Genomic DNA, 13,690 nt, shown 5'->3' with positions numbered 1-13,690 from the left:
ACGATGGCACGTACAACACAGAGCTGTATATCAAGCCGATGGCGGCACCGATCATAGTGCACTACAGCTCAGCTCATCCCATGCAGTGTAAGCGATCCGTCCTGTATTCACAGCTTCTACGCGCTAAACGCCTGGGATCTGACAAGGCGGCACAAAAGCGGGGTATGGCTAAGATCGAAACGCTGTTCCGGCATAACGGGTACCCCAACAAACTCATTCAGAGAACTAAACATCGGGTTCTATTTAGTAGCGAGCAAAACGGCAGAAACAGAGCAAAAAACAGAACAAAAAACGAACCTACATATATCACACTCCCATACATCGACGAAACCCTAGCACGACGGGTGGATGGAGTCTTCAGGGGCTCGGGTTTGAATGCGCGGGTCGCTTGGACCAGTGGGAAAACACTAGCGCAACACCTCACCAGGTCAGCCATGCAAAGTCCTCCCTGCCCGGCAGGTACAAGGAAATGTCACACTTGTGAGGCGGGGCTGCCTGGTCGCTGCCACACCAAAAACGTTGTGTACAAAATCGTGTGTAACATGTGCCAAGACAAAACTAGTATTTACATAGGAGAAACAAAAAGACGCATCCGGGAGCGGTTTCACGAGCATTTGAGGGACGCAAAAAACCAAACCAAGGACACTCCACTCGGAGATCATGTAGCTAGGACACACCCAACCAGCATAGTAGGGCCCGAGTCGTTTAGCGTGTCGATCGAAAAAGTTTGCAAAGATGTACCAAACCTCAAAATAGCCGAGTCAATCGAAATCAGAAACCAGCGACCCCACCTCAACACACAAACCTCATCATGGCCTCTCCTCAATCCCCCGCCATACACACCCCCAGTGGCTCCGGTAGCTCCAGCGTAACATACCTATTGTATAGCATTGTCATGTCATGAGTATGTATGAGAACAATGGACAACTATATATTATGTGTATTATGTATATTGTATATACATATTATGTATGTATCTATTGAGTATGTATGAGAACAATGGACAACTATATATTATGTGTATTATGTATATTGTATATACATATTATGTATGTATCTATTATGTATATTGTATATTGTATGCGCATATGTATGTATCCATCTATTATGTAAAGTATGTATCCATCTATCTATGTATCCATCTATTATGTAAAGTATGTATATTGTAAACGCATATGTATTTTTTGGCATTATGTTCATTGTGTATATTTGAAAGCATTATCATGTATAATGTGCAAATGTTGACACGCACCTGAATGATTGTACCTATACGTACTGATCGACCTTATCCAACGAGAACCATATCACAAGATGCACGTTTTGTATTCCGTTTGAATCAGCTTTGTTTCGCTGCTTAATTGCTATTCTTATTCTGATGACGGTGCAATATCGAAATATATCAATTTAGTTTCAATTATATCAATTTGCAACATATAACATGAGCAAAAGGTTATTCACTCTATTTACATTATTCAGAAAACACCCTTTAGCACAAAACATGACAAAAACGCGTAGAGCCTCAAAGAACTAAGCAGTAAGCACAGTACATGTTACCAAAGAAAAGTGACTGAGAACAGGAGGCCGACCTGAGATGCGTCCGCCTCCGAAGGGCTGCTGACCCACGATGGACCCGGTGGACTTGTCGTTGACGTAGAAGTTGCCGCACGTCATCTTCAGCTTCTCCAGCGCGAACTCAGCGAAAGCCCTGCAGTACACAGATGGTTTTAAATGAGAAGGCATTGACTTCTGGCATTCTTGAGTATATTTAATAATTAAATAGGACTGGCATTCGAGATTATGGAAACAAAAGTTAGCTCTTTCTGCTGTGAAAGGTGCACCATACAAGGCAAACTGGCTGAAAGCCGGTATAGGTATCGTTTTGCTGAACCTTAACCCTCGCCCGTAAACGGCGATCTGCCACCTTCGCCCATGCAGGGGGGGGGGGGTTGGTGCGACCCCCCCCCTGGCGTTTGAAAACGGAGCGTCGTAGAGCTTAGCGGAAAAGACCAACGGATTGCTCTCGCCGAGATCTCGCGATTAGTGGTATATTTTTTGGTCCTAGGTCAACATTTGACCTACTTTTGACCGGTCAAAGGGCAAATTTTCGGAAAAATAGACTTTTTTCAACTTTCCGCGGCGATTGCGGCAAAACGGTGGGAGATATCGACTTGAAACCTTCACTATCGTGTTCCTTGGATCAATTCTCTATCGTTTGGTATGTATTTCGTTTCCCTAGCTCTAAAAATGGCGCGTTGGGAGCGCCGGAAGTCGGCAAGGTCACAGTCGGCGGCAGAAATTCGAAAAATCAAAATTTAAATTTTTGAAATCTGATTGTATTTTTGGATTTGGGAGGTCCATTTGCTCCCTATAGAAGCTAATATTGCTGCATATTCCCATTGAGGTGACAAGAATTAGCAAAATAGTGGTTCGGGCGCTTTTCAAAAATAGTACCGGACGCTGTTCCTCTTGTGACGTCATAGCTCCGTGACCTGACCTGACCTGGTCAAGTTTCTTATACCATATGATAGCCAATACTCGCCCCAACATGCATGGGAAGTTTCATCACGATCCATCAACCGATGTCCGTACCACCGGCAGGAAACCTCGGGCGTTGGCACTCAGTTTGTGAAAATCCGGCCGGAGGCTGTTCCCTTTGTGACGTCATAACTCCGTGACCTGACATGACCCGGTCAAATTTTTTTTATCAAAAGATGCGCAAGGTTTGCCCCATAAGGTACCCAAAATTTGGCGGCGCTGCGCGCCGCCGTTTTTGCACTGTTTCCGAAAAACCTTAGGGGGGGGGGTTGCACCAACCCCCCCCCTACATGGGCGAGGGTTAACCGAACCTAGACCGTAACTGAACTGTAACCGTGCCCAAGACGGTGACCTAAGACAGCACCCGACACCATACAAAGTCGCCTAAGTAAATCACTAGTCCTAGATGTGTACGGCTCCCGTTAGGCCTAGTATCTCCGTATTTCACTGGTCCTGGCTGTAGACTGCTCCAGTGAGGTCCAATATGACACCCTATCTCGGTAACTCACTGGTCCTGGCTGTAGACGGCTCCAGTGAGGTCCAATATGACAGCCTATCTCGGTAACTCACTGGTCCTGGCTGCAGATGGCTCCGGTGAGGTCCAATATGACACACTATCTCGGTAACTCACTGGTCCTGGCTGTAAACTGCTCCACTGAGGTCCAATATGACCTCAGTGGTCATATGACACCCTATCTCGGTAGCTCACTGGTCCTGGCTGTAGACGGCTCCACTGAGGTCCGGTAAAACACACTATCTCGGTAACTCACTGGTCCTGGCTGTAGACTGCTCCAGTGAGGTCCAATATGACACCCTATCTCGGCAACTCACTGGTCCTGGCTGTAGACGGCTCCAGTGAGGTCAAATATGACACCCTATCTCGGCAACTCACTGGTCCTGGCTGTAGACGGCTCCAGTGAGGTCAAATATGACGCCCTATCTCGGTAACTCACTGGTCCTGGCTGTAGAGTCGGCTCCAGTGAGGTCGATATGACACACTATCTCGGTAACTTACTGGTCTTGGCTACAGACGGCTCCAGTGAGGTCCAATATGACACACTATCTCGGTAACTCACTGGTCCTGGCTGTAGACGGCTCCACTGAGGTCCAATATGACACCCTATCTCGGTAACTCACTGGTCCTGGCTGTAGACTGCTCCAGTGAGGTCCAATATGACACCCATCTCGGTAACTCACTGGTCTTGGCTGTAGATGGCTCCGGTGAGGCCGTACGGACAGCGGCCGATCAGGTCCAGTGTGGCCGCCTCCTGACCGTCCTCGTACACGTAGACGCTCAGCACCGGGCCGAAGATCTCCTCCTGCATGATCTTGTCGGACGGGTTCTTACAGACCACGATCGTGGGCTCGATGAAGTAACCAGTGCTGGAGACAGAGACATTCGTGTGTTAACGATATGGGTGTTCATCATATGTGGTTCGGTATGCAATTGAACGGCAATTCAATCAATAACCAACGCCGTGTCCGACATTTAATTACTGGGGTCGATAAACACATGAGTTCTAAAAGCCATGCTCTAGCGACTAGCGCTCTGGTTGCTATTCCCACTCATAGATGGCAGGAGTGGTGTGCGCCAAAAGTTATACTGCACCGCACGACACAATGCGCCTGACGCTATACTGCACTGCACTACAGGACACATTTGCGCGCCTGAAGTTATACGGTGCCACACTTGACACTACACAGTGCGCGCCTGAAGTTATACTGTACCGCACTACATAATGCGCGCCTGAAGTTATACTGTACCGCACGACACAATAAGCGCCTGAAGCTATACTGTACCGCAAGACACAACCATCTTTTCGGCCGCTAGGTGTGACTAGTGATCACAGTAAGAAAATATAAATGTTAACAAAATGAGTACATGTAGTTTATGACTGAAATGCGGACGCCAAATGTAACGAATACGTATCCGTGTCAACGTTGGAACACATCTCCACGGATGAACCCAGGGGACTTTGAACTCTACCTGTCGTCGCAGCCTCCGCCGGCGATAATATCCAGATCCGGCGAGTTTTTGGCGTGGTCGATGTACGACTTGATGCGCTGGAATGCCTTCTCATCAATCACGGCGCCGAAGAAGTTCTCCTTCTTCGTCGGATCACCGATCTTGACGTCCTTGTGAATGTTCAGCATCAGAGTCCGGATCTGAAAGAAACAAAAACATATCAGTATTGACGCTGTTGACGAGCGTGGATACTCATTACCAGAGTCCGGTCTAAAATTTACAATAGCCAGCAGGTAGGTAACGCCTTAATGTTAACGCTAACCTTTTCCACAATCCATATTTAGTGAGATACTATACAATGTGTAAATATCCTCAACGTTTATCAGAAGAGTCTAAAGTAATGACGTCTGAAGATTCACTATTGTCCATCCGGATCCACCACTTTGTATAGGGATGTGCTCCATTTCAGAGGGCCCCTCTCCCATTTGTCACATCTCGACCGGTACAGAGACCAGAGAAGCCACCGCCAGCGGCGGCACCCACCTCGTCCCAGCGACTGCGCGGCACGTAGAGCCGGCTGCAGGCGGAGCACTTCTGGCCGCCGAACTCGAACGCCGAGCGGATGGTACTGGCTGCCACAGTGGCTCCGTCGGCCGTCGGGTGCACAAAGTGGTAGTTCTTGCCGCCGCACTCGCCAATCAGCCGCGGGAAGCCGCGGTAGCGGGCGATGTTGTTACCCACCTGCTTCCACAGGTGCTGGAATGTGCTGCCGGAAGGAATCATGGTTCAGTTGTGTAACAAAACGTGTTGACAGACAGGACATATTTTAAGGCACTAACTGCGTCCCATTCTGGGACGCAGCCCCCTCGCCTTGGGACATAGCCCCTGCTGATTTGACCCACTGCGTCCCTGCCCTGTGCCCTGTCCGGTTCCCTGACCTGTGCCCTGCTGTGTGCCCTAACCTGTACTCTTCCCTCTAAAATGTCCTGTGCCATGCCCTGTAACCTGCCGTGCCCTACTTTCTGCCCTCCTCAGTGCCCTACTCTGTTCCTTGCCCTGTGCCCTTAGTCGTAGCACGTGCCCTCATGCTCAACTTTGGGACGCAGTAAAAAAAAAAATGTTAAAATATGCCCTGTTGACAGATACGTCATAGCCAGTAGCTAAGAAGTGCGTTACGAAATTTAGCACAAACCTATAAATGCTGTGTTAGTTGACAAGCTGACATCGGGAGCTAAGGCAGAGGAACATGAGCGGCTGAGCCCACTAGCTCATGCCACATACAAAACATGTATCCATGACCCATGCAAACTAAATCTCATTTCATGACCGGCCGGCCGCTAAGGACCACACCGCCCTATGTAGCTGCTTGTACTCACGGCACCGATCCGGTGAAGTTGACGACGGACAGCTCCGGAGACGCTGTCACCGTGTCGCCGTACACAGGCCCGTCCGCCGGCACAAAGTTGATGACGCCGGCCGGAATACCGGCCTCGCGCAGGATCCGGTACGCCGTGTAGTTGCTCAGGATGGCCGTGTCGGACGGTTTCCACACCACCACGTTACCCTGGCAACGGGGGCGGTGAATGTAAACAACAGCTGACCAGATGCAGTCGGGAGAGGGGAGGGGAGGGAGGGCCAGGACGGGCTCCGATGGCCCCAGCTGAGGTGAAAAACACTGACAAAACCGACCGGCGGGCATCGCAGAAACGCAGAAGTGTAGCGGCGCAGCGGCGCAAAAAACTGACTGGCTGACTGCCAGATGGCTCCGTGCCAGCCTCTACTAAACGTTTACGGTTCAGCACATAGCCAGAACAGGACACTGGTCAGTTCTTACTTCTTACGCCAACAAACCACATCCAAAGCCTATAAAAAACGGATGAGGTAACGGTCTAAATTTAAAAAGTGCGAGAAGCGCTAACACCCGGTGAGGTCAATAACATCAACACGTATCTCTCCAGCGCCGTACCATGAGTGTCGGCGCCGACGCCAGGTTGCCGCCAATCGCTGTGAAGTTGAACGGCGACACGGCGGCCACGAAGCCCTCCAGGCCGCGCAGACGCATCGAGTTCTTAGTGACCGAGGCGTGCTCGCTGATGGGCTGGTACTTGGTCAGCTCCTTGGCGAAGAAGGCGTTGAAGCGGAGGAAATCCACTAGCTCGGCGGCGGCGTCAATCTCGGCCTGCACCACCGTCTTGGACTGGAAACGGGGAAAACAAAGCATCAATATCGTCCCACTATTCATCAAACACTCGCTATTCAACTGATTGGCAAAACACATGTCGGATATAAAACCAGTATAACGCCTTTTGGGGCGACTAACGGAGCGAGCGAGAGGGTGAGCCTTGCACGTGCGAAATTTCGAGGGGTACCTCCAACTGACTTGTGCACGGCACCCTACTAACCGGTCTCTAGCGATGTGCCAAATTTGAGCACAATCGGCCCAGCCGTTCTCGAGATCTGGAAGCGGCACCCTGCACGTGCGCACGTGCAAAATGGGTCCCAACTGACTTGTGCACGGCACCCTACTAACTGCTCCGTAACCGTGTACCAAATTTGAGCGCAATCGGTCCAGCCGTTCTCGAGATCTGGAAACGACCCCTGCACGTGCGCACGTGCAGCAGCACCCCAACTCTGGCACATGGATATGCATTGCCTAGTGGGTGCCTACCTACATGCTAACTCTCAGCGCAATCGGCCAAGTAGTTACCGAGATATTGTAACAATTACAAAAGTGACACCTCTTCGTTTTGCACGTGGCACGTGCATAAGGGGTCACCCACATGCATCGGGAATAGTCCAATACTTGGTAGAAGGAATGAAGCTACCCTACAAAAATTACCGCTTGTAAATCGGTCAAGTGGTTGCTGAGATATAAGCCTCGCAAAAGCGTGACCACGGCCGGCCGGCCGGCCGGCCGGCCGGCCGCTCATACTCAGAAATTTCCGTTAATCTAAGGAAAGACTACGCTCGCTTCGCTCGCTCCGTAATCAACTATACACCGTTTCAAATCGTTTCCACTATTAATACGACCGTATCGGGGCACAGCTTTGCAACACGATCTTCACTCGATCAGCGACCAGCGTTGTTTCCCAAATCAAAGTTAAACGGTCAATGTAGCAAGGATCAGTAACAATGAAGGCATCGGTGGCGCTACTGTGGGCGTTTGGCGATGACTGACATCATCCCCGTTCCCCTCACCTGGCCGAGCATGGTGGTGGCGTTCAGGTCCTGCCGGTACTTGGTGGCCATCATGTCGGCCGCCCGGTGGAAGATGTCGATCTTCTCCGACAGGGGCACCTTTTCCCACGCCTCACGCGCCGACAGACTGTTGTCGATCGCCTTCTGCACGATCTCCTGTGACAGAACACGATGGAAATGATCAGAAATAAGAAGTTAGCGTCGTGCTTCCGGTCTGTCAAGTGTCAACACAGAAAACGTGCTACCTGCAGCATAAGAAACCGGCATGCATGTCGCATTATCACCACAGAATCTTGACAGACGTCAGAAAACGACATTGATACGATTGCCGCAAAATGTCCCAATGAACCGTTGAGGGTGAGATTTACCCCAGCCCTGCGTTCGACCGTGCCCCCTTCATTCGGTGCGCTGAGACCGCCCCTGGTGCTGACGTCTCCCGTTCGCCGCGGGCGCCAAGCGGCGTCCCGAGTGGAAATTTCCGCCGCCGGCCGACCCCCGCGGCAGTCCGGCTTGGCAGCCGGCGGCTGTTTTAGTCGGTACACTTCCAGATCTCGTAACTACATACTGACGAGGTAGGCATCCGGGCGGCTGTCACACTGGCCATGTGCGATCAGTTTATAAACAAACGATGTCGTGTGTCTCGGATTATGCTTGCACGGGTCACGTGAGGTCAGGTCAAACACGTGACCTACCATTATAAATCAGTGGGGAAAATAAATTTACTGATTATCTGACGCCGGGAATGACTAACCTCATCTCAGGCACGTTCGCCGAGATTCACTCCCGAACCGATCAAATTGTGTAAGCGAAACAGATAAGACACGAGCAGAGCTCAGAATGAGCCAAAACTGTTGATTCAAATGGCATGTGCATGATCCCCTTGATAGCGGTCTGAGTGGCGCTGAATGACCTTAACTTGACCTAAGCTACGCTCAGTACCTATCCGTTTTTTTTTTTTTTAATAGAAGTGTAGCATGTGATGCTTCTTGACATAACAAACACCATGCAATTGACCAAATTCATTGTCGTGCAAGTTTTCTTTACCAAAATTATTTACCGAAACAAAAATCAACTTTTGAGTCGTTGGCCGGAGTCCTTCGAATTAGGTTCAAATCTCTGCGACTCACAGCTACCAGCAAACTAGTTTTTCTCGTGGGACTGTGGCTCAATTAGCAGCGAAGCGGCGATGAAAATCGTAAATCTCCCTCTCCCTCGATACAGGCAAGCGTATGTATGTACAGCACCGATACATGTCGACCTATTGGCGAAAGGTCAAGCTTAGGTTCATACTTGCAGACGAAGGAAAACAAAAGCAAGCATGCACTCACCGGGGTGGCGTGGTAGAACTTGGCCACGGGGTTTTTATGGTCGTGAGGCCGCGGCTGATAGCGCACCAGGTCGGTACGAATCTCCTCATCGCCAATGACAATGGGCACCTCGGCCACGGTGGCGCCGTGCTTCTGTAGGGCCGCCTCGAGCTGCTGCAGCTCTGCGCTGCCCGGCAGGTAGCCTGCGGCAAACAACGGCATGGGTCGGGTCACCTGTGAACTTGTGTCAAAATTACACGTCGAACGGTACCGGTATCTCGATCAGATCATTCGTTTAGACGCAATTCAAATTGCATAGGCTTGATGACCATACGTATTTTTGGTACTTACCGTACCGATTTATTTTACCGATTACCGATTTTTTTTTATTAGATTTCGTTTTGTAGGCTCCAAATATATCTTCCATTGGAGGTCCGTTGGGATTGTCAATCCAGTCTATACGTCCGTGGCTATTTATACACGTGAAGTTCGATAGCACCAGTCTCCTTCGCCCCTCCCCCATTCAGGGAATCACGACCCTCGCCCATCTCAGAATCGGTCAGTCACCGTTTGTCTCATCTGTAGTCCCGCTGCACCTCACATTGGCCATGAGAATTCACCGCTCCAAGTCATGTGACTGCAACTCTCACTCTGATTGGCCGCTGACGGGGGCCGGTCGGGGGCTCGTACAGGGCGATACAGGTCGGTGGTCGTGATACTATGCTGCTGCGCAATTCGTGGTCTCGAAAAAGGTATGAGACAAGGCCAGACGGGGGCTCGGCTCATTGGTAAGCCGCGATGACCTTTACAAACGGTTGCAGCACTATTGTTTTGGTTCGGGGCTCACGATTCACGGATGCATTTATATTGCTTCGGGGAAGCTGGGAACTGTCAACAGACGGAGTACGGACATTTAAACGTAGACGTGACGTTAGTGGTTTCCATTCAGTGTTCTTTATCATCTTTATTTTGGTTGCGATTAAAGGAAATAGTTCACTTTCCTGAAATTAGTATTTTGCTATGGATTTATGTTTTTTATGCTCAAAATTATCAGAAAATAAAACAAAACGTTTTTGTAAAAAGGATTATTTTCTATATTTTAGTATAAGAAGAACTATATTCTATATAAAATAATGTTTGACGCGGAAGCTTATTACGCGTTGACCAATCATATTGCGTAGGACAGCCCCATCGGCTGTAAGCAGCATTCTGATTGGCTGACGCTGACGTGACTGCATTCCTCAGCAAGGCACGCATTCCTCTGCAAGGCACTCTTTTCGGAACGAAAAATGGAATATCTTCGTCTAGGGTGATCGTTGGGCCGTAAAAACTTCTGATTTGTGCTAGTTTCAGCGCAAGCAACAAAACTGCTATTCCAGTTCCAAACCCCATGTTAAAAGTAAACTATTTCCTTTAACCACACACATCAATATAGTTAAAATACAAGACATATGTTATGAGCCAGCAATCAAGCAAGCACATTCTAAGAAAATATTAACCCTCTCCGGCACGTTGATGCATCCCCCCTAAGGTTTTTCGCGAATTGTCAGGTCATTGACCTTTGGTGACCTCGGTTCACTTTTTCGAGTTTTTCATGTTTCTAGGCTAGTTTTTGGAGCTGAATTCGAATTAAGCAACCATTCGAACATTTGCGAAGTAGTTTTGGTGCTTTCGTAACATGTTACGAAGCTGTCAGAGGCGGTTAACACGTACTACGAATACCCGTCACGACCTCTACTGGTTGACTTGACATGACCTGGTCTAAAGGCTTCAAGACATCATCTGTGATCAAAACTAGCACGATATTCGTGATCAGTACCCCGAAAAACCCCCTCGCAGCCACACTTCACGACTTTCTAACAGGTCCCGATTTTCCCGACTTTTGGGTCATTGACCTGACCTCAGACCTGCAAGGTCAATTGATGACCTAGGAGTAGGACCTTAAAATGGCTTCATCTCGTGACGGGTAACACGCTCGTTTTTTTCCGCGAAGCTCTAGCTCGATCAGGGGCCAAACGCGGGAGTGGGGGGGGGGGGGGGGTCGTACCAAAGAGCGACGTGCCGTCGAAGGACGCAAAATGGCCTGTGCCGGCGAGAGTTGACCAACACACCGGCCTACCTAAAACTAGCATCCTGTCTGCTCAAAGGTCTTACCGAGCAGAGGTTCGTTGACCACATTGAAGTCCGGCAGTCCAGAATCCTTCACCACAGAGGTCAGGCACCGAACCTGGGTGCAGCCCCTGGAACGAAATGCAAACATCAGTCGCCAGTCAGTGACATCTGACCCTCGCGCGGTCAATCAATGAAAACTCTTTATACGGTTACGACTGTGACAGTGTTGATGTAAGCCAACGATGCGCCGCGGTGAAATGCGTTTACTCCAGTACCTAGATGTGTGACAAGGCCAGTAGTTCAGTCGAGCCCGCTCGGTCGGAGCCTGGCATGCCTCTCAATATAAACACACGGCGTAGAAAAACGCCAGTGTCAGGTCCCTGTGCTGGCCGGGGGCACCAACAGCTGAAAGTACGGGATGTTTATCTACATGAGGGAGGGTCCACCGAGACAGAGAGGTTCCTGCCCCATGAAAAACGGCACTCGAGCCAGTAATAACCGGATTGCTGAGTGTTCGTGGTAGGGGCACCCGGCACAGCGTGAGCTTTTAACCCACGCCCCATTGGGGCTCTTGGACTTACACGCCCTGCTGGAGGGGGGGGGGGAATGTTTGAACACCTCACTTCGCACTCGGCTCCTGGACCATGTAGCAATACGGGATAGGCGACGTTCGAAAGAGCGTAAAAATGAATGACGAAATTATTTCGGTAACGTTTTTGGTCAGGTCAAAGATCAGGCCACCAGAGGTAATCGAAGATCGAATTTTGCCGATTTTCAGGTCGAATGTCAACAATTTTCAACAAACTGGCGTGTAACTCAGAAACCGATTGAATTACAGCGCCCCGGAAAAGTGCATTTCATAGCCCTACTTACATTCTTTCTGAGTAATTGTCTCGGGTTTGACCAAAGGTCAACGGTTTTGCCTGTAGGATGCAAAAACTGCCAAAGTAGTCGATTTTTGCGGAAAGTTTTTTTTCTGCAATAACTGTTGACTCACACTTTGCACGAGGTTACTTTTACTGGCATCACATTCCCCTCGTCAAGACGCATCGGATAAAGTATAATCTGACCTTGAAAGGTCTACTTGAAAATTTGACCTCAGGTCAAGGTCATGACGTGGCTGGAAAAGGTTATGTTGTATATCAGTCGATCCGTACCTTTCGTCAAGTTGAACACATCTAAGGCGTTTTCAATGCTCTAGCTTGGCTCTATCAAAGTGATTCGCGAAAAAAACTGTTCGTGATATAAACTGTTCGTGATAAGATACCGTTCGTGATCTAAGATGACCTCAGGGGCATAAACAGGGGTCACGGAGGCCATTTTCCAGTTCATTGTGTCATGTTTGCTTATAATTCTTTTTTCGAAATTTACCCTATTGAGATGTCGCAAAATTGACCTGACCTTGGGTCACCGTTATCGAAATTCCGGACATGCATTTTGTACATACTGTTACTCTTATAAATCGCTGAAGTTTCAAAGCGATCGGTTATTCGGTGTGTAACTATGGCGGGCATGTAAGTTCAGGTGACCTGACCTTGAGTGGACTTGAACTGAAATTGTCACAACGTATGGAAAAAAGATTTAGGTATGATTTTAAGTGTACCAAAAACGAGTTTTTGAGATTATCGCGAAAATCCTTAAGGGGGGGGGGGCAAACACCACCTCCCCCAGCAGGGCACGGATTAAAATACATTTCAGCTGTGGCAGGAAAGATCGTCCACGACGCATGTCGTTGCTTGTGATCAGCTCGACTATGCTGAAAAAAGCAAAACAAAACCAGCAATGCCGTACGTCGTACGGTTTGCTCATTCATGAATAATAAACATCTGTATATGCATAGAACTGTGTAGACCCCGGAATACAAAGGTCCATGGACCTCGGAATACAGAGGTCAAAGTCCCCTGAATACAGAGGTCCGTAGACCTCGGAATACCTACAGAGGTCTGTGGATCAGCTTAACTAAAAACCATAGCGATGACGTCGGGAGAGATCCTTTGGACGCACACGAAAAATCAATAGTGTTATGTGAAGTCATGGTAATATCGATCTAGCCATGGAAATATCGATTACGATCGAGATACCACGTAACGAGTGTGCGGCGCAGTACGTCGGTATGTACCCCTGTAGGTCCTGTAGAGGACAAGAAATGGGCTGCCTCACTCACCTCAGGCCGACAACCCGTCGCGCAATCACTGACGCCGCCTGCATGGTGTCGCCGGTTCCGACGGGCCCCGCTCACCGCTGGCACTCTGCCCGCCGTCGATCGATGCTCTCCTGAGTCAGACTCTGCTGCCCAACGCAGCCGGTCCCCGCCAGCCGCCGCTGTGGTCGGTCAGTAGTGGGACAGTGCCGCGTCTGCTGCGTACAGTCCTCCGCTCACACCAGACACCGCCGGCCCGCGCCAGATGTAGGCTGGGGTCGGGTCGCGGCGGATGGACCTACACCCGTGCAGACTGAGCCGCGAGTGACGCCGGCGCGACGCCGCTGGCTGGAGGGGAGTGGGGCGCGCCGCCGACCAGAGAGGGGAGGGGCGCATCGTCGGTGCACCCGCGGTCGGCAACGGCAGACGGCT

General features: G+C 49.9%; 1 protein-coding gene across 1 annotated transcript; it reads right to left on the bottom strand.

The window, feature by feature from the left end:
* Window positions 1–224: 224 nt before the first annotated feature.
* Window positions 225–13,690, bottom strand: LOC122376929 (delta-1-pyrroline-5-carboxylate dehydrogenase, mitochondrial-like). Its single transcript, XM_043356914.1, has 10 exons — window positions 13,283–13,690; window positions 11,161–11,246; window positions 9,028–9,209; window positions 7,700–7,855; window positions 6,468–6,698; window positions 5,878–6,065; window positions 5,045–5,267; window positions 4,523–4,701; window positions 3,733–3,918; window positions 225–1,705 (listed from the first exon to the last, which is right to left on the bottom strand). The coding sequence occupies exons 1-10, from the start codon at window positions 13,324–13,326 to the stop codon at window positions 1,528–1,530; spliced, it is 1,653 nt and encodes a 550-aa protein (XP_043212849.1). The 5' UTR covers window positions 13,327–13,690; the 3' UTR covers window positions 225–1,527.

This window comes from Amphibalanus amphitrite, unplaced genomic scaffold (genome assembly GCF_019059575.1).
Source record: "Amphibalanus amphitrite isolate SeventyFive unplaced genomic scaffold, NRLGWU_Aamphi_draft 002405F_arrow, whole genome shotgun sequence".
Classification (NCBI taxonomy): domain Eukaryota; kingdom Metazoa; phylum Arthropoda; class Thecostraca; order Balanomorpha; family Balanidae; genus Amphibalanus; species Amphibalanus amphitrite.
Note: the sequence above shows the minus strand (reverse complement) of the source record. Positions and strands in the feature narration are given on the sequence as shown.